Consider the following 21,385-nt stretch of genomic DNA (forward strand, 5'->3'; position numbering starts at 1 on the left):
GTATATTTAACGGACTGGGTTGTAGATTTCTTGTTTGTATTTATTGACGTGCGCCAGGCATGCGCGACTGCGATTCATGACGTAAAACGCCACAGCACGGATATTTTATGAACTTCTACTAAATGGTCTGAGGTTTTGCATCAAACCGTTACAAGCTTAGTTCCAGCGCAACTCGTAATGTAGTGATGATACGATAGATGGCGGTTAATTTAAAATTTAATCGGTTGTTATATTAGTATAGTATTATATTATCTGTGGTTATATTATTGTTTCAATAATATATTAGGGTTCTATTTTGTAGATAAGTATATGTAGCTATGATAATTAATCCTGCTAAAATTATAATCGTGAAAGTTAGTAAATATAGATGGATGGACATATGGGTGTTTGTTACTCTTTCATGCGAAAACAGCTTATCGTATCTGTGTGAAATTTGGTACAGAGAAATATTATAGTCTGAATCATAGGTCACTTTTAAGCCGGGTAACACGCGAGTGACGCCGCAGGTTACTACTAGTTTATTCTGATACTAATGAAAACTTAAAACAATAAGTTATTTATTAATATAAATACTTTATCTTATACTAAAAAAAGATACTGCTAAGAAGGTGGCCTTATCACTTATAACTGCTTTCTTCTAGACAACCAAATGATAGTGAGATAACAACGTAACAATAAACATAGCAAAATAAATACCATAAATAAATCTGAATAGACTTTGGGCTTGTCTGATATTAATCAGCAATATATTCCAAGGGTTTATAGCAGTGATTATAAAAGAATCACCAACAGATGTGCGTGTGATGAAAAGGCATACACAGAACAAGCCTATCTACTGATCGAAGAGAATTATTTTCACAACGCATGAAGTTAATTTAATTTTTAACATAGGATATGGTCTTAAGGACATCAGTTATATTATAAAGTAACTGTTTATATTTCATATTCGGGTGAAAGCAGACTGGTAGCCATTTGACCTAGAAGGAAGAGACATGGTCGAATTTACAGGAACCAAATACCAAGCGAATACCATCGTTATGAAGATGCTCAAGTTTGTATTTGCTCGAGTAATGAATCAGGAAAGTATGCATCAGGCATCAGCCGTATCATGAATGGGTTCCTACCCAAGTGATTGCACTAGCATATTGTTTTTGTCGGTATGGGTACGATGTTAAGAAGACGGTGCTATAGAACTAGTAGCGTAAAATTTCAGACCAAGTTCATGAAAGTAGTGGGACCAAGATAAAGTTTGATCCAAGAAAATACCAAAGTTTTTGACATGTTTGGAAGGCATTCGGAAGGCAATATACCCTAGTCAACCTCGGCTAGTTGATAAGAACTTTCAATCACTATAACCTGACTTTTACTGATTAATCTTAAGACTTTATATGTGGTAGTCGAGCACGCTTCTATACGAATTGGGCAGCTCGCACCGGGGAAGTACCACACCCCCACAATAGACGGGCGTGAAATAGCATACTGCTGTGTTTCGTTCGTTGAGAGGGGGAGTTGGAGGCACATATCCTTTTCTTACCCTTCCCAACCCTTTTCTTTATACCTCTTGTCAATCCTTTCTTAATCTTTCTAATTTGAAGTCAGCAATCTATTTGTAGAGACGTAAAGTATGCAATCGACCTTAAAATAAAAAAATGTTCATGTGCGGTGGTAGCGCTTACCATCAGGCGACCCACCTGCTCCATTGCCGACGGTGACATAAAAAAAGACTGCGTTGATCGCACTAAGTAACAGTTTTAGCCAATTCGTTGAGAGTTCTTAGGACATTTCTTTGAATAGAACTGCAAGCTAGCTAACTCTAAACGTGTATACCTTCTAGCATTGTTCGTAGATCGATACTAATACATACATATTAAGTATTTCATCTTTGCTTACGCTGATCAATAATGTCTGAAATAGCTGACTAGGTCAAAATTTTCGCCAGTTCTCGTTCTTCTCTAATTGTTTTAATGTGACGTTTTAATGGACAGAGACGTAATCTGATCGATGATCGTTGTGATGATTCATTAATTGTGGATCTTTGTTTTATATATTATTGGCTGGAACCTGCAGCTTTACTCTCTGGTACCCGCCTATATACACTCACTATAATCTATCTCTACACAAAATTTCATACAGATCCCAACAGAGGCTTTTGCGTAAAGAGCAAGAAATTTAAGAGAGTATTTTAGATTTGGTAAAACTTCAAATAAATAATCCATATAGGTTATTCCCATTTAAGTATGTGTACCTATATCGTCTAAAATGTATGATATGTAACATCGGGCATAGATATAATTAGACTTTTTAAAGTGATGCAAGATCGTATAATTATAACATAATTTTGCGTCGTTGTTCGTAGTATTATCCGGTCTGAAAAATGTAAATTTGGGAAAATGAAAGCATTATCGAAGTGTGCGTCATATTGTGTGAATAAAAAGGCTTGGACATGGTTTTTGATTTCATTGTAAATTTGACAAAATTTTAATGAATAAAATGAGCACAATAATCGGTTAGGCATTGTGTTTATTTCGATAATGGTATATAATGGATTTTTCGACCCATTAATAATATTTTACTTCACACAAATGTACACATTTAAACTATAATTTAGAGAACATGGAATGAATACTTATTCATGTAGCTAGCATCTCCTTATGTATGTTTTATGTGATTGATATATTTTATCCGATGTAAAATATAGACTATAATTTTTTATAATAACGGAAACGTACAGAACGTTATACAAATTATAGTGTTTCCTACTGTTTATTGTATATATACCATATAGAATAGGCTCTTATGTTATGAAGTACAGTTCATTATCTAGAGTATCTTCGAATTATTTTATCCACATTTGACGATTGAGTCAATTTATCGCTTTGTGAACACAGCAAAATACCATGAAGGCTACAATTGTTGGGGAATACCACCAATTGCTTTACTAAGGACATATTTAATGTAGGCCCATCACTGCCTGAACTTACATCTATATTATAGAGCGCACTTTATCACAAAATTTAGTACGTTGCAATTGTTGGGTGAAGTGAATTTTATTAAACATGTGTTTGTGGCTACTGACTGCATGTTTAGGGCTTTTGCCGTCTAATCCATCACAGCAATCCCAAATTGTTGTAATACAAGGAGTACCAACGCCAATTTTGCAACCAACTACAGCAGCCTCGACAACTGCTGCTTCTACAACCGCATCTACTGCAACGACAACGCCTGCAACCACGCGAATGCCACCGCCGGCAGCTACAAATGCTACAACGTCCATGCCACCTGCACCGACTTCACCACCTACGATGGCACCAACAACTGCGGGAACAACCACAACTGCATCGACTACAACAACAACAACAACTACTACAACAACCACTACAACGACAACGCCTCGGCCAACAACTGGTAATACTATTGTACCCGCTATCTCCACGGATAATATTGTCAACTCCACGACTAACTTGCCACTAACAACGCCATCGATGTTATCTGATAAAGCTTCTACGCAATCAACCATCATAACTAATAATTCATCGGTTAAAGGAACCTATATTATTTTAATTTGTAATAATCCTGATGTCATATGTGTTTCTAATCCTGATGACAATACCACAGGACAGCTGCCGATAGACCCAAGACTTGGTACCACCACCCAAGGGCCATCAGCAGATTTTAGGCTACCACCTATTAATGGGTACAGTTCTCAAAATCCTTCCGATACAGCTGTACGCTTTCCAAGAGAAAAGAGAAGTGTTAACTATAATAACATAAGGAACAGCGCCCAATACATCTACGAAAATTATTATGCCAATAGGCATATTATACGTAAAAGACAAAGTTGTCGCTGTGTACCAGCTGGTACATGCGTGAAAAGTAACTATGGGAGTGGCATGATCGATATTAGAATTGTTACACCGGTATGTAATATAGTTATTTATTATATATATCTACTAAAATTTTTGCTTCGAATATTTTAGACTTAAAGACAATGACAGTGTCGCGAAACTTTTGTTGTGGTTCGAACTATAACACGAATTTCGTCATGTAGATCTTTTATCTTTCTTTGCATGTATAACGCGTTGAGTTCGGGGTAAATTATAGAGATTGAATCGAGATAATTATTTATTAATACCTTATTATGGGGAATTCCTTCGACGGCCTCCTTGGTATTGTGGTTAACGCGTGAGCGTAGAACCGAGGGGTCCTGGGTTCGATTCCCGATGGGTTGTTGTTCCCGGTAGGGTGACAACAAAAGAAACGTCTCGGTCTGACAGGACATAGAAGGCTGATCACCTTCATGTCCACAAAAATAATCGATCAATGAAACAGATGTATATCATCTGCCCCATACCCCAGTAGGGGACACGGGACTTTACTTTTTTATGGGGGTATTATTTATAATGGACTTAACTAATGAGCCGCCCGGGACGAAAAGTAAAACGACCAAAGTACACATGTGTGTAAATAACCCTTGTGTTTAGAAGAAAAATGATGTTTTCTTCTTAATTAGAATTTAGTGGGGACTAAGTTCTAAGTTCTAACGAGCATTCGCGTTTATTTTAGACGGCGATGCCATGTCCGACAGGACAGGAATATTGTTGTGGCAGTACTACTTCACCAATTTCATGCGGAACACTGCAAACTTCACCGTCGCCCTCAGTTACACCCGCTGCCGGACAAGCTAATTATGGAGAATATCCATGGCAGGTGAAGTAGCATGCATTTAGCAGAAGCAGGGCAATGTTTTTCGAGCGTATATCACATGAAACATGAAATGAGTCTGAAATAAAGTTATTTTGAAACTATCTGAAAAGAAAAAAAGTGTATATTGAAATAACTCTAATCTTAGTGCTAATCTCAGGAACAAAATTAGAAATAAATTCTTTTGATATGTACGTGATCCGTAAGTGCTTGTAGCTATAATAGAAGTGCCACGGACGAAGCTAATGCGGACCGCTACAAAACGGATGACAGGGACAACCGTAGTTTTAGTAAATCTTTCTTGCCCTTAGGGAATAGAGTAATGTGACAATAATTAATTTACTTAGTAAAATAAAAAGGAATTTGAAATGCATTTATAAATTGCATAGAAATTTAAATTACTATGTTTCTTTGTTCCAAATTAATTATTTTTTTGTATTGTTATTACAGGCTATCATATTGTCAAAACAAAACGATTATATCGCTGGAGGAGTTTTAATAGATCAACTTAATGTTATAACGGTTACTCATAGGCTTTCAACCTATATGTAAGTATAAAGTTGTATCTATTAACAAATTTTAATAAATTACACGTTCTATCAACACATTTTTGAAAAGGCTATGACTTTTTTTTTATTTCCAACAATTTTTTAACCAAATGAGCATAAACACACGTAACTTTAATATAGGTTTCAGATAATTTTTAATTTTGAGCTCGATTCGATCTAAATTTGAACATTGATTACAGTGTTTCAGGGACTGCTCCAAACGTCAAAGTACGGTTAGGTGAATGGGACGCGGCTGGAACTTACGAGCCCATACCTTTTCAAGAGTATACTGTAGCCAAGGTTTTCACACACCCATCGTTTGATCCTAACACTTTACAATACGATATAACTGTATTGCGGTTGTCTTCGGCTGTTCCCTTTACACCCACGACTGGTGCAGCTACTACAATAAATAGAGCTTGTCTTCCGCCCTCATCGACTACGACCTACACAGGACAAAGGTAAAAAAATGGCAATTGATTTTAATTAAAATCGGTTAATAAAAATATATAAAACAAATGTAAACCCTTTAAGGTGCTGGGTAGCAGGTTGGGGGAAGGACATGTTTGGTATGCAAGGTCAATATCAACAAATATTAAAGGAGGTAGATGTACCGATCGTTGCGCCCGCCACCTGCCAATCACAGTTACAAACTGCTCGACTTGGCTCCTCATTCGTACTCGATACGACATCCTTTATATGCGCAGGAGGTGAAGCAAATAAGGATTCTTGTACGGTGTGCATTTTGATAATGTATTGTCCTCAATTAAGTAAATTTCCAATAAATAAATAAATTTAGTAAACATATGATATTTTTCAGGATATATATGCTAGTTCGATAGTGTATTGAAAACACAATGCAAAATTTGTAAATTTGATGCGACAGAAAAAAAATCACAGATATCTCTCTTTGTGCGCATGTGGCCCTGTATACCAACAGAGATTGTATACATGTGTCAGATATGATACCTATAATGTTTATTTACTCTTGTCTTGTTTTGTTTTATAACTCTTGTCCTCTTATAACTTAAAGTATTAGATTTAATCAATTAAATATCAATTTGCATATTATTATCAGCTTCTCGTTTGAATTTAAGGCAATTGACTGTTTCATACAATTCTTTCTTGTTCCTCTGTAAACATGGTAAATAAATATTTCAGGGTGATGGTGGATCGGGCTTGGTTTGCCTAGTGAACAATCAATGGGTTGTCGTGGGTCTGGTTGCGTGGGGTCTTGGCTGCGCCAACGCAAATGTTCCTGCGGCGTATGTCAATGTTGCAGGATTACTGCCTTGGATACAACAACAAGTAGCGACTGCCTAACTCCAGACCGATTTCGTCAAAATTGTAGCATGTTATCACATATTATATAAGAAAGAAGAAGTAACGTTATTGCTTATTGTATGTTATGTTTTTTTGTGTAGGTATGCAATGTGTTTTGTATTTATTATTAAGATATCATACAATTCTGAGTGTCTCAATAGTTTATAAAATGGTTACTCATTTAATTTTTTAAATAATTAATATAATTGTTTTGTATACAGATATTTGAATTTTCATTTTAATTAAGTAAAATTTGGTTAATTTACTGGATGAAATCAAATGAAACTATGGCATATATTTTTGTCTATTTTATATAATACTGGTAAAAACAAAGACAATAAGGTGAGTTAGCTTAACACAATAACTTATTAGGATAACAGTGTAATTCATAGCGATGTAAACATTGTAAAATACGTTTCAGCAAAAATTATACATACGAGCTATCTATACATACGTAGCCTTCTATACATACATTGAACAGCGTTCTAAACGCAGCATAATAACAGAATTTAATTAAGAATTAACATTCAACAAACTTAATCACCTATAACATTGCTCAGGACGTTATCTAGTATTGCATTGCGGGATACTCCCCGCGTAGGACGATATTGTTCTTGTCATAAATTCACTAATTTAACCATTGACGAAGTGATTTGTTATTTTAATTTTACCACTGAAACTTCTACTTTGTCAAGTAATTTTTGCCAAAGTTACACTTGGTGCACTCAACAAATTACATATTTTTAATCTTCATCAGGCTTCTCTTGTTTCACAACGGGCGGTACAGGTGTGGTTGACCTTGGTTGCACAGGCGGTGGCGACGATACTTCAATGTATTCGTCGTTCCTCTCTTCCTTGATTTCATTCTCTTGTTTAACTTGAACGTCTGGAGCTGGAACCGTAACGGTCTTTGGAGACGGATCAGATTGCAACGCAGCCCAAGCCGAGGCAGCTCCTCTAGCATACGCTTCATAGAACGCTCTTTGAGCTAATTCTGCTTCTTCTAAATGAATTAACGCATGGTTATCAAGTTCCGCCCTGAAAAAGAACTTCAGTCCACAACGAGCGCAGTCATAGGGTCTCGAAGCGGCGGGATGTTCAGGTAAGTGCCGCTGCAAGCCAGCAGCGCTTGTGAATACGGCGGAACACAAGTAGCAACTGAAGGAACCGATGCCAGCGAATGTATGCTCTATGAGATGTGTTTGGAGTCGAGTTGGCGATTCTAGGGAACGCCGACAGAGTCTACAATCATTGTCTGCGGTGGGAGGCGGAGGAGGACGTGGCGCTGCATGCCTCGCATAGCATGAAGAGCATGCGCGTACGCCTTCACCGGTTTCACTCTCTGATAAGGTTTTTAAACAGATAGCACACCGCTGCTCGTCCTCGTTAGGCCGGAGATGGAACCTTGCGTGAAGTCGGGCCTCGGCCTCTGATGCCAAAGTTTGTCGACAGATTATACAAGGCGCGGGAAGGGCGGGATGGTGGCGCGCCATGTGTGTGAGATACGCTTCTTCTGATGTAATCCGAGAGCGACATCGCGCGCATGTATCTCCAGCCACTACCTGTTGGTAATTATGCAACATTTATATAAAATTAAATAAGAAGATGTACACAAAACTCTACACTCAACTTATAGGTTATCAGGAGCATACTATGAAATAAAATGTAATCCACCCAATACATACATTTCCAAAATGTCTAAATTACCTTGCAATGTGTAAGCTTGTGTTCAGCGAGCACAGCAGCGGATGGCAATACTTCGTCGCAAATGAGGCACTTATGTCTAGCAGCTGTGTTGCCCGAGTGAGCTCGTGTATGAGCCTCCAGCTCAGCGCGACTGCGTGTGCGCTCGCCGCAGTAAGCACATTGCAACGCGACAGCACCGTTCTTGCGTCTACGCTCCTCTGTTTGGTTCTCGCCAGTAAGACACGGCGAACAATCGTTTTCTAACGCATTGTTGTTTTCCGATTGCTTGGCTCGGATTATATCCCCGTTGACGTCCTGTAATTTAACAGATTATAAAATTTTTGTTATTCATAGCAAAGATAAAATAGTTAAGTGAGCAGTTAATCTGCTTATTGTAGATTCAATTAAAACGTTAATATTTTTATAAATACTATAATTTTACATCGCAGAAACACAGAGAGCAGTGATGCTACCACAGTATTTGGTTTTAGTGGAAATTTAAACTTCACATTTTCATAACTTTATTCTTCACCTTCTTACCTGTGGAATAGTGTGATGGACTTGCATATGTCGTTCCAGCAAGTACTGTACCGCGAAAGTATCAGTACACGCTGGCACCGGACACCGGTAGGTGTGGTGTGCAGCCGCGTGTTCCCGCAAGGCCCGCGCGCCGGCCAGCACCGCGCCACACGCGCACCGCGCCGCCGCGTGCCGGTTGCGCACGTGCGCCGCGCACTCCGCTTCTGAACGCAACGCGCCCCCGTTCGACCCGCAGGAACGACACACCCAGATTTTGTTCTCCCCGCTGTGAGCTACCGCGAAATGGACCTACACATTTTTATACTCATATTAGTGTTGTTTAGATCGTAGTAAATATAATTTTAATTATTTGTCAATTAGTTACATACAATCATCATTGCGTAGAAGCAAACTGAAAATAAATCGAAATAATTTAAAATAAATTACCTGAATGGCAACTTTTGATTCGAAGATCTCTTTGCAAAGGGTGCAGCGGTATAGGCTATGGGCGTGTTGATCGAAAAGGTGCTTCTGAAGGTCATCCGGCGAAGAAAAACTTCGAGCGCAACTGTGACACGTATATTCACATGACACTGCCAAATAATGTGCTGCTAGGTGACGCTCTGAGGCGACCGGATCTGTGAAGGTCGCCCCGCAGTGTAGACAGGGCGTAGGACTTGTTTGCGCTAAATTTCCACCCTCTTCAAGATGTCCTTTCAAATGGGCTCGGAAAGCTTCGAAATCTGGTAGAGCTGCATCACACTGATTGCACAGCAAAGTACTCGGTGATAGAACTGTCTGAGGAGTAGCCGATCCTGAGCTTGACCTTGGCCGTTTCACTGGAGGTGTTCCTTCCGAGCCACGACGGCTTAAATCAGTTGGAGCCGGTTGTTCCACAGTAACTGTTGTACCTTCACCATTTAATAAGGCTGAATGCGATGCTCTAACATGAAGCTGCAATTGCTCCATGCTGGTGAATGTATCACGAGTACAATAAATACACGCGAGGAGTGTAGGCGGTGGTTGAGAAGCTACGCGGCGAGGAGGGGTAATAGCGCCATGGGCCGTTGTCATGTGTGCCTAAAAAGATCATAATAACATATTATCTATGTATAGTGTATATGCTTTTAGTCATAAAATTAAGCGTAACTCAAAATAAACTAACTCAAATTTACCAACTATTTAGACGAATCGAGTAAAGTGTTATTATTACAATACAACAACTTTAAACTTATCACATTTGTAGTATGATACAAGGTATTTAATTGTTGATTTCTTAGTACGCAATCAAAATAAAAAATTGCAATCCAATAGCAAACCTGCAACATATCAGGTCGCCGGAAGCTCTCTCCACAGCGAACGCATCGCAAAACTCTTCGTCGGTCTACTTCACGCCCATCGCGGTCACGCTTGTGGCCCTGCATGTGGGATGTGAGCGCAGCAGCAGTGTTGTATCCACGGTTGCACACCGTACATTGAAACGGCTTCTGATTGTCGTGCGTCTTCATGTGAATTTTTAAATGGTCACTGCAAATTGAGATACCTATCAGCCAGATAGCCAGAACTTTTTATGCTTACGCCAAACAATTTTTTGATAACACTGATTAGTTGCCGCATGGTTAATACCCTGACAATTATTCTTGTGTCCTTGTTGTCACTAAAATTTAATATGAGGTATGCAAGGTTTGTAAGGTCTTAAATGCCAATATTTTATATGTATATATATTTTTTTTATTCTAGTACTTATCTAATAATACTTTAAAAATAGATACCTTGACATACGTTTGAATATTAGATACTTATATCTTTAGACGATACGTATCTTTCTAAAAATCGGCTTTTGTATAGAAAACATTGAAAAAATTATATACATTTGTGAAATATGTACCATATTCATAATAACCGAATCTGGAAAAGCGCTTAACGCTAGGATGTCATTTTAGTATTTTAAAGTTGAATAAAATAAATCATCATTGTGTGACCAGAGTGGATAATTTGTCATCCAAGACGTAAGTACCCACATAAAGCCCGGACCAAATAGAACTAACAAAGAGGCTTTCCATGCAAACTACAGAATAAAAGCGCTCTCCCAAACACCTTCACTAATGGCCGTACTCGGCGCGCCAGTTTAGGTACTGGTCATTATTTTATTTTTGTAAGATCCTCGACGCCATTTGTCAACACATCATCTCTTTTCACTTGTTGAACTCGTCGCTTGGTCGACAAATTGCATAGAATTAGTCACATGACCGCGGAGAGGTGACGAAAAAGGTGACGCGTCGTTTCATGGCCGTAAATCGTGCTTTGTGGCGTGACTTATGGTGATCAATCTTATTCTGTGGCCATTGTTATGCAAGCACATCTTCATTTGTGCGCCTACATTTAAAGGGATAATTCTTTAAGGTATTACGACCTTTTATTATGTATTCATTTTGTTGCTAGTAATTTTCTAATATTTTTGTACCTTAACGGGTAAATGTTATATTTTACCTGCGGGAAAACGCTGATTCGCAGTGAGCGCATCGGTATTTTCTATCGCCAGTGTGCAATTTGACGTGTCTGTCTCGAGATCTCTTGTGTTTAAATAATCTCGAACAAAATTCGCATCGAAACGGCATTTGATCGGAATGGGTCTGTAAAAAAAAAATTAATAAATGAAAAAATTGCAAAAGTTTCATAAAGTCCAAACTTTAAATCACTCACAATCAAATGATGGAAAGATCGAAAAGGTACGTAGTTTAAGTGATTGAAATCAATATATGCGGTCGTATACGTATCAGAATAAGTGATTATTTGATGTTTGATAAAGCTCCAATAGGTGAAATTGATTTGTAGCCGATATGTCACAGTGGGAGCTGTTTCTCTGGAATTCGATGGATGCAATTGATCTCCTTTTTATATCAGATAACTCATAACAATAATCAAAATGTACATCTATTTATTCTGTATTCGGTACGGGCAATATCAAATAATTTAATTAGAAATATGTTACCTACATACTGTATTAAATTTAATCTTTAAAATCTTTAAAAATCTACTTAATTGACCTACTACCTAATATTAGATTAGCTAATGGAATATTGATTATAAAATTATCCTAGGTACTATGTTTCTAATGTTATAAACGAGATTAAGTTTGTAAAAATGTATAGATGTACGTTCATTTTTTCATCCGAAAACCACACAACATGGATTTTGTTGGCACTTGGCAGTGATGTTATAGGGTATGTTCGCCAGAAGAACACATAAGCTATAAAATTTTTGCCACAAATAACTTAATACTCCTTAATGATTACTCTAATAACAACTCCGCCTGACGCCATAAAATCACGCGCAATTAATAATTAAACAAATATAAACGTATCCAATTAATACAACTTATACGAAAATGAATATGGATTGCATTCGAGATTTCACCTTAAAAGTGATAAGGCCGCCTAATAAAATATACTGTAGTTTTTGCACATATTAGTAATAAGGTTCCTTTAGGTATATATATATCTTTATAAAATAAAAAATAAGTATTTCCCAAGGAACTCTTAGTAAACTAATCCTGCATGAAATAAACGTTGTCTCAATCTCAACGTTTCAAACCTCAAAATCCTTATTTTTCAATTCCTAATAAAAGAACACATAACTTATGCGTCACCTCTATTTGTAAAATGTCTGCTACGGAAAAACATGAACAAAGAATTATTCATAAGTTAATTATGGAAATGGTAATGGGTGTAGCGACGGTGGCAGCGGCATAATACCTCGTCCTTCATATCACCCGTGAACCGACTCTCGGGCTAGCACACGAAACAACTTTGTCCAAACTGACAGCCACTTCACGCTTTTACTAAATCCACTACCAATTATACTCTAGTCATTTGTACACTATAATATGTATACAAATGATTGACTGTTCGACGTCTACCTTTACCTTTTGACATACAGACGAAATTTTTAAAAGAATACTTTTCTCTCTAAAACGAAGCGCAACTTATTGATCTGGGTTGTAAGTGAGAATTATTGTATTTGTATAGTCAGGGGTTTATATTCTCGTGGTCGCTCAATTACCATGGATTGGAGGAGCCATTAGCGTCGGGTCTCAATTTGTTAGCACAGAATGAAGCATAACCACTAAACATGACCGCCATAATTGATCATTGCGATCACATGTGTGCTGACTAATAATTGCGAACGGCTGCTATGTTATTTAATTTCTTAGTTATCCTTCTCAGTAATTTTAATATACGTTTAGGTAAGTATATATTGTCATTGCGGACTATGTTAATATCTTAGAAGTTGTATTCAGATACAACTGAGGAGTTGGAGATAATTAGCAATACCTAATTGAATTATACCAACTTCGTGAGAAAAGTTAATAAACAATTCACATTACTCCACGGGAGCTGTACGCTGGGTGCATGAAGATCCCTGCTGACATTTTACGACAAGAAACCGTAACACAACTTATAGCGAAAAGGCACGCAAATAACATCAGGATTTATAATAACCTAAATAAACAGCGTGGGACCGTTCGACATAAATGCGTTGATGTTGTTAACTTTTCCGAGTAAAGCGCACCAAAAGACATTTGAAACTAGTTTAGAGGCAGGCTTGATAGCCAATAAAGCACCGAAATGGCAGCTAGCGGCTACCGAGAGACTTTCCCAGGTGCCGTAATGCGATGTCATCGGCGGTTCACACAACCGCTGCCCAGAGGTCATCAGCACAAACTCGTTGTCGTACCAGTCTCATATTATTTTAAATAATTCAACTTTTTGATTCAAATTTAGTGAAACTTTTGTACCTTTCTACAAGTATGTTAATATATACCTATACATACATAATAACGATAAATTCTTTGTTTGAAATAACAAAGACCCAATAGAATACAATCTACAAACAAATAATAATATGAGTATATCTAACACATTAAATAATTTCTGTCTTGCAATTGTAGATATTTAATAAATTTGTTTCATTTCTATTTGACACAACTTTCAAGATAGACCGTAGACCTCTTCCTACAATACCGCATCTTAAATCATTTAGCTATTGGTGAATTGTCCTCAGGTGCACAAATAATTATAGATTCGTAGGTATGCCTATTTACCATTTACCCTACACTTTTATTAAAAAATAAAGGACTAGGTAGGAACCGAAAAAGAATATAAATTTATTAATGTATCAATACGTAGTATAAAACAATACAGGGACATTACATAGGCGTTACATTAAGCGTTCTTTGTCCTCATGTATGCTTAAATCTTTAAAAATACGCAATGGATTTGTATGGGGTTCTTTAATAGATAGAGTGATTTAAGAGGAAGGTTTATATGTATATTTAGATCTATGAACTACTTCAAATTTAACGCGTGCGAAGAACTTATAAGAAGAGACGCGGGCAAGAGCCACTAGCTTTTACCCGTGTCACTTATAAGTTATTCAGAATGAGAAAAATAAAATCGGATAGTATTCTTTATATTATTATAATTTTTTAATTTAATAAAAACATTCGACAACGCCTAAATACTGGTAATTCATTGAATTTATTTATAAAGATTCCTTTTTTAAGGCGCAGTGATAAAGAAATGGCATGGCTAGCTAGGGAGTTGTTATCTTGAGCTTATTTCCGGCCGTCACCGGCTGTCTCGATGCAACTAAGACGCGATCTTTGCGATACATTTGTCGGCGTAACACCACCGCCGTGCGACTTCTCGATTCATATCTATAAACCATGGTGGTGAATGCAATTTTATAGCGATAATCAAATAGAATCCTTATACGATTACGGCTTTCCTTAAATATATTTTCTAGTTCTGGCCATCTGGAGCTAACATTTTTGACACCGCCCGATATAAATCTAGATGTTAATGTAGGCGGAATACGGTTTATGCAAAGTGACGGTTCTATTTGCCCTATCTCGACTAGATCTGTGGCGGCGTGTGTCGAGGATAATCGTAGTGCGGTCACATTGGCGCTGCACAAAGGAACCGAGATGTACAACCACCGTAATGGGCCGCACGTCACTGCCTCGCCGTCCTCAGAGTATTGCAAAGCTACTGCGATGCATATCTCAATACGCACCGGCTTTGCAAACGGTCTGTTTTGGGTATATACTTGCTAATGAAGCTAGAATCTGCATGATGTATCTTGCCAGGTAATTCATAGGTATGACGGACATAATAGCTTTATTGCGGTCAGTCTTGTTTTATGATGGCCAACGAGTTAACTAACCTTAAAAGTTTGCATATCACTTTGTTACCTTGTCGTACGATAAGATCTTTCGTTGATGCTCATAAGTATTAAGTGGGTACCATAACGATACGGTTGTACTGAAGGATTTTAGCTGGCTAACCTTTAAATTCGGCTTATCATACATATAGTATATACTACCCAATTTTTTCATAAAAGTTTAACGGTTTATTTAGATGATTCGATTTGATTCGACGCATCACTTAATTCACTTTCCAGTATCATTTTAAAATAATAACATACCTGTTCATGTTTCTTTAAGTAGGAAAGCCTCGGAAAGGCTTTATCGCAGAACTGGCACTGATAGGGGGTGTGTTCCGTAGCGCCAAGTGTGAAGGGCGGTTCCCCCTCCACCTCAGGGTCAACCGCGTCGGCAGACGTCGGTGTCGAAGCGGGAGAAGGTGAGGGCTCAGGTGTGGATGAGGGCCAGGAGCTGCCCGCCGTGCTGCCCACGCTGCCTAGTGCCTCTGTTGACAAACATGAGGAATATAATACCTATACCGATTCCGGTGATAATGTCCAGACATGTTTCTCATTTTATCTGTATCCGACGTAAATAAAATAAAAATACAATACACATATTTGAAACAATTTTCCACGCAAATCTCATTGTTTTTTTCATTCATTAATCCTATGCTATTTTATCCTACCTACTCCTACTTCCTAAAAATATTATAAATGCGAAAGTTTGTAAGGATGTTTGTGTGTGCGTGTTTGTTGCTCTTTCACGCAAAAACTTCTGAACCGATAGCAATGAAATTTGGTACGTAGACAGCTGGAAAACTGGAGTAACATATAGGCAACTTTTTATCCCGATATTCCTACAGGATACGGACTTACGCGAGTGAAACCGCGGGGCGCAGCGAGTCCTCAATAAATCTTAGGATGGTATAACTAATAATTATAACTACTACACAAAGGTTTATTTAAAATAATTGTTAATCAAAATATTATTAGGGGGGCACGTTGCATTAAGTGATTTTACATTTTAATTTCTTATGGATAATTCAACCTGGCTACTGTTCCTTTGTGTTAACACCACAACATTTATTGAACAACAACATTTCTTATAAAAATATCCTTTTAAATAGGTCGTGCGAGTAAGTCAATATCAAATATTTTAGAAGCACCTAAAATTCAAACGGAACATTGTTAGGCGGGTTGCATGCCCCTGTAACCTCATGTCATCATGAGGTTACAGGGGCATGCATTACGACCGCTCTGTCAAGAGTGATGCGACAAGGAAGAAAGAAAAATTCAAAATTTAGACAAATTGAATAGGCCGCAAAGACGAGCATTCACGCAAATCATGAGTAATATCAGGAGAAGTCAGGATTCATGGCGGGTGAGAAATCACGTCCCGAGTGGGCCTTGCGGACGGAAAATGGAAACTAATTTAATTTTGTTTATGATATTTATGAATAAAGAAGTTACAATATTTCTATGAAATTATAGATATTTATGCTTCATAGGATTAACTCTATCTAGTCTTATTTTCACAAAAATTACAGTTATTCAACAATTAATATAATTTATATTCTCTTTGAGTATTCATTTCGTTGAATAAGCTAATATTTTTCAAACGATTTCATTCTTGCGATGTTTTACGAAAACTCTGCCGCGAAATTGCCGTATAAAACTTCATATATTCAGGTTTCGTTTCCCTTTTACCCGGTCCCTATCTCCTTATTTTATATCGCATATAATAAGGGAAACTATTTATATCAATCTGTCTCCCTTCACGCCCCGGATGCGCGTAACGACCACGCTAATGGATAAAATAATGACAATTGAATTCCGTCATTCCGTAGAAGATTTAATGTACTTTCACGCTAATTTGGTTCTTTATCACAATAAAATTTATTTATGAAGAAAAATTAAATATTCTTGATAAATAAATTTTCATTTCTTGGTTTTATCTTCGTATCGTAAGTATAATATTGACAGTCTATATAGCATTTTTAGAATGTTCTTGCTGATTACCCTTTTAGTAGAAGATTATTGTTAATCGCTTTCAACCATAATTATGTTGGTGTTAGATAGGATAATCGTAATTAAGAATGATTGCAAGCAATTCCTCGGGTGATTCTGGCGCCGCACATGCTATGGTGGGCGGCGGAAGCTCACTTCCTAATTGCGGCGTCTGAGACACCTCAACCGGCGCCTCGACAATCAGCGCCAATCTCCAAACGACTAATCATGTGAAAAACTGACCAACCTACACGCGAGCTGAGCTGGTCTGCGTGAGAATTCAATTTCAAGTGCTATTGAATTTGGAATTTAATATAACATACATGGTTCTTCTTTGCCAAGATGATACATTCATCATATCCAAAAAGGAGGTTCTCAATTTGTCTTCAAGCTTTAGGAGCATTTGGACCAATTATATATATAGAATTTTTTTTTAAGGGTGGACTTTATTCAAAGGTGGTCTATTATATGATCCTGAGCATATTCCTAGGGAACCCCTGTTGGTTTTTCATCCTTAAATTGGGAATTTGAAGATTAAAAGTCTTCTTATTGTAGCAACCAAGAGGCGGTTTAATGTTTAATATATAATAAAAATAGTTTAGATAAGCATTATTGTATAGAGCATTGATCCATACGTCTTTTATAACGTAAGAACGGTAAAGTCCTGGGTTTTACATAAGTTTTACAATTATATGTATGCCTACGTTAGATTATAAACAAATTAAATTTATAAACTTAGAAAATAATACAAAAAATAAAATTAAACTAGCGGTATTTGCAATCTTACATCGACATACATAGAACTTATACATGTAAGAAAAGATAAAAATAATGAAGATTCATCATCACACATCATCGACCTATATTTGATCACATTATACAGACACAGGCCTCGTGACGATGCAAACCATAATCCACCATACTCGCCAAGTGAGGAAAGTTGAAGCATTGGAGACGTGAATAATGTGCAGATAAATCGAATAATGAATTTGATGTTAGCGGAACCTCGACTTCATTTGACCATAATATTAAAAGTGCTTGGTCTTCTTAGAATTGTCCATAAAGCGCAACTCGGGGTCCCAAGATGCAAGCATATTGTTTAGTTTGGGAACCACAGTAATTTTATTTTATAATTAATTCGTGTCAATTTAAAGAAAATCCTATTAAAGATTATTAACGCGCATTTTTAATGGAGTAATCTGTGTCTTCATTAAATTAAAACCAATATCACCATGCACTAACTACCCTGACTTGTCGTCTTCTTTTAATTGATAAAGTGTCCTTAATATTAGTTTTAATTCCTTTTAAATTTAAACAATTGCATGGTAAGAATTAAAATATTTTTATCTTCCTTTGCAACAATTCGTAGTAAATGATATAAGCAGATAAATATTTTGAATACTAATAATTATGCTGTATATATAAATAGAGAAGAGAAAATAGCTTTTAAGACTTATGCAATGGTAGGTATAAGATCGTTTTAAATTAATAGTAAGAGGCTGCAAAATTTTTGGTTATGCTTATAGGGCTATACATTTATTTCTTTTTAAAATATCAAATAAATAAAAGAATAGAACCAAGCAAATTGAGTCAACTAAAACATATCACAGATGAGACATTCAAGTAATTACCTTCAAAAGCAATGTTCTTGCTTCTTACACTTAGGTAATGATAATAGATATTGAGTGATCATAGTAATGATAGTGACTTGGCATTTATATTCAGTACCTCCATTTTAATACTCTGGTAAAGGATAAGGCTCTCGTTTATTTGAGTAAAATTATAGAGTGAATGTACTAAGGTGTGATTTTTTAAACATTGTTTAAAACTTACCCATACAATAAAGTACAATAAAAAATGTTACTTCTAAAATGCCAAAACAGGAACAATAAGATCACATTTTTTAATGGTTGTTTCTATGGGTTGTTTAATACATTGTTAAATGAATTAATTATCACCAAGGCTTGAAAATAAATCGTAAAGCTTATTTTGTGACGTAGATACTTTTCTATCGACGTTCCTTAAAACGAAGGATGGCTTCAATTCGCTTTGTATACACTAAAAATATATACTATTGTTACTCATCAAATCCGTAGGTTTTTTTGCACAAAACTAATTATATAAAACTAAGTTTAAATCTTATACACACTGAAAATCCTGTCCATGATACTAATTTATTCTTCTTTTGGAATTATTTAATTATTCATCTTTTGAAAATTGCGCCAGTCTTCATCCAAAAATGAAGAGAATTAAGGATTATTATTATTTATACATATTTTTTGTAATTAGCTTAATTAAGAGATTACATGCACTTAACTTTTTAATTTTATATCAAGCATGGAATTATTACAAGTAACATTAATAAAAATCCTTTTTTATATTATAAATATGTAAGTGTGTTTGTTTTTCTTTCTTTCACGATAATGTTTGATTGTTGTGTCTGGAGATAGGAGGCTAGATTTACACAGGCTAATAGGCTCACTCCTATGGGAATTTCCTATAACCGCACCAATTTCCGGGCGAAGTCGTATATATAATGTAATACTACTATAAAAATGAGTTATTCCGATTGGATAAGTGTAATATAATAGATATTCATTTTATTTAAGACAAGTAAAAATTTATTTATCTTTCCTTTGCTAACATTTAATTTCTAAAACACTATGTAAAATTATCATTATGGATATATTTAGAAATTAAAAACTTTTCAACGGATTTTAAACTATTTTATTAAAAAAGTTTTTAATTTCTAAATGTATAATACTCGCGTGAAACCAAACACAAGAAAATATTATGGATATATTTAGTTATTATCCCGAATTTCATCTCGTATTTGTATGTATGACACTCAACCTCGACTGTATCTAGAGAAATATCTCAATATTTCTCTAGATCTAGTTAGCCTAGCTCTTTAATCTCCTTAATATATCTAGATACGAAATTTTACAATAAAATTATGTCGTGAAAGAATTACAAACAAATAACTCACTTTCACTTTTATAATAATTGATTAATCAAATAATGAGTAAGGATAAACTAGATACATAGATGGTAATTTTTCCTTTTATTTCCAACAATATTGTAATATAATTATTAATTGTAATTATTATAGTCAATGTACATATTAAGGTATATATAGCCTGAGAAAAATAAACAAGAAAGCAGTCAGATTTGCTCTACACACACTCTCTTACATTCATTGGCAAAAAAATCAAATCAGAATTACCTAATATCTGATTTATAAAAAATTTAATAACACACCAATTTATTATAATTTTAGATGTCTGAAATTATATTTATGTAATGATAGTTATTTACATTTTATTCACTTTCTTACTATATTTCTTCAAATACCGCATGCATCGAAATAGCATAACAACCAAATATATAATTGAATAAAACAAAAATGTGTCCAACTTACCCTTTATATCTTCCGAAGAGACGTCGTGATTTTCTTTATTAGCTTGAATTTTCTCTATCAAATGCTCTAATCTACTGCTATTACCCTTGAATAACATGATCATAGCGCCAGCACCCTCTGAGCGGGGCTACATCTGAATCCTTTTAGTGAACATTTAAGCGTATCCGTCAAGAGTTTGCCGCAGGTGCACTGATGCCAGTTATTTTGAGGTTTTTTGAGGGCAAATATATTGCAAGTGCGAATTAATGCGTGGCGCGTGTCCGACAGGTGGCTCTAATTGATGGGGTGCCCGTTTCTGCTTTAAAACGGCTCCTTTCCGCCAATTATTTAGGTGACTGCTATTGACCGAGTAATTAGTCAGCGTTGCACCTTTATACTTTGTTTACGGGAGTCCTTTAATTTTCGGAACAGGTTGCCAGCTGAGTGTATCGAGTAATTTTATAATGCAGTGATGCACCGACGCGCGCTTCAGTAGTGAGAAGTGCGGCGCGACTGTGAGCTCTTGATGGGCGAGTCAGAGCCAGCGCGCCCGAGCCTCGGCACCTCAGCACCCGAACGCCCCGCCTGTGTGCTCCGCCTACACTCCCCTCTCCACCAAACTGCACCCAACTATTAATAAGTTTTCTAAGTTTTCCTTGCTTGCTTTAAAACCTGATGCAAATTTATTGAAAAATTTAACCAGCATGTTTAGAAACGAAAAGCTGTTTACTCCTTTACGACGAGCTTAACTTATTTTTACTTTTAAATTACGAAGAAATATTGGAGAATAGCTAATGGATTTTCAAACAGAGTCCCATACGTAATCAATCGTAAACAATTTGACGCATTCATTTTGTAGCACACAAATGAGGGATACGGGTTTTAACGTGAAATATCGAAGTGACAGCGGGATGACACTAAAAGCTTTTTAGAATGCTCTGTCGAGAAAATTTTGCTGTCTTTTCCCCGTTCCACCTACGGGTAGGCGCGA

General features: G+C 36.4%; 2 protein-coding genes across 2 annotated transcripts; one reads left to right on the forward strand and one right to left on the reverse strand.

Annotated features, from left to right (window-relative positions):
* Positions 1–3,056: 3,056 nt before the first annotated feature.
* LOC119829350 (serine proteinase stubble-like) lies at positions 3,057–6,674 on the forward strand. Its single transcript, XM_038351819.1, has 6 exons — positions 3,057–3,917; positions 4,564–4,707; positions 5,152–5,249; positions 5,450–5,710; positions 5,784–5,985; positions 6,411–6,674. The coding sequence occupies exons 1-6, from the start codon at positions 3,057–3,059 to the stop codon at positions 6,570–6,572; spliced, it is 1,728 nt and encodes a 575-aa protein (XP_038207747.1). The 3' UTR covers positions 6,573–6,674.
* Positions 6,675–6,887: 213 nt separating this feature from the next.
* LOC119829548 (zinc finger protein 423-like) lies at positions 6,888–20,881 on the reverse strand. The gene is made up of 8 exons (XM_038352111.1): positions 20,416–20,881; positions 15,267–15,490; positions 11,268–11,410; positions 10,097–10,304; positions 9,225–9,857; positions 8,799–9,086; positions 8,280–8,573; positions 6,888–8,134 (listed from the first exon to the last, which is right to left on the reverse strand). The coding sequence occupies exons 1-8, from the start codon at positions 20,516–20,518 to the stop codon at positions 7,316–7,318; spliced, it is 2,712 nt and encodes a 903-aa protein (XP_038208039.1). The 5' UTR covers positions 20,519–20,881; the 3' UTR covers positions 6,888–7,315.
* Positions 20,882–21,385: the final 504 nt, after the last annotated feature.

Source organism: Zerene cesonia, chromosome 10 (genome assembly GCF_012273895.1).
Source record: "Zerene cesonia ecotype Mississippi chromosome 10, Zerene_cesonia_1.1, whole genome shotgun sequence".
NCBI classification, from domain to species: Eukaryota; Metazoa; Arthropoda; class Insecta; order Lepidoptera; family Pieridae; genus Zerene; species Zerene cesonia.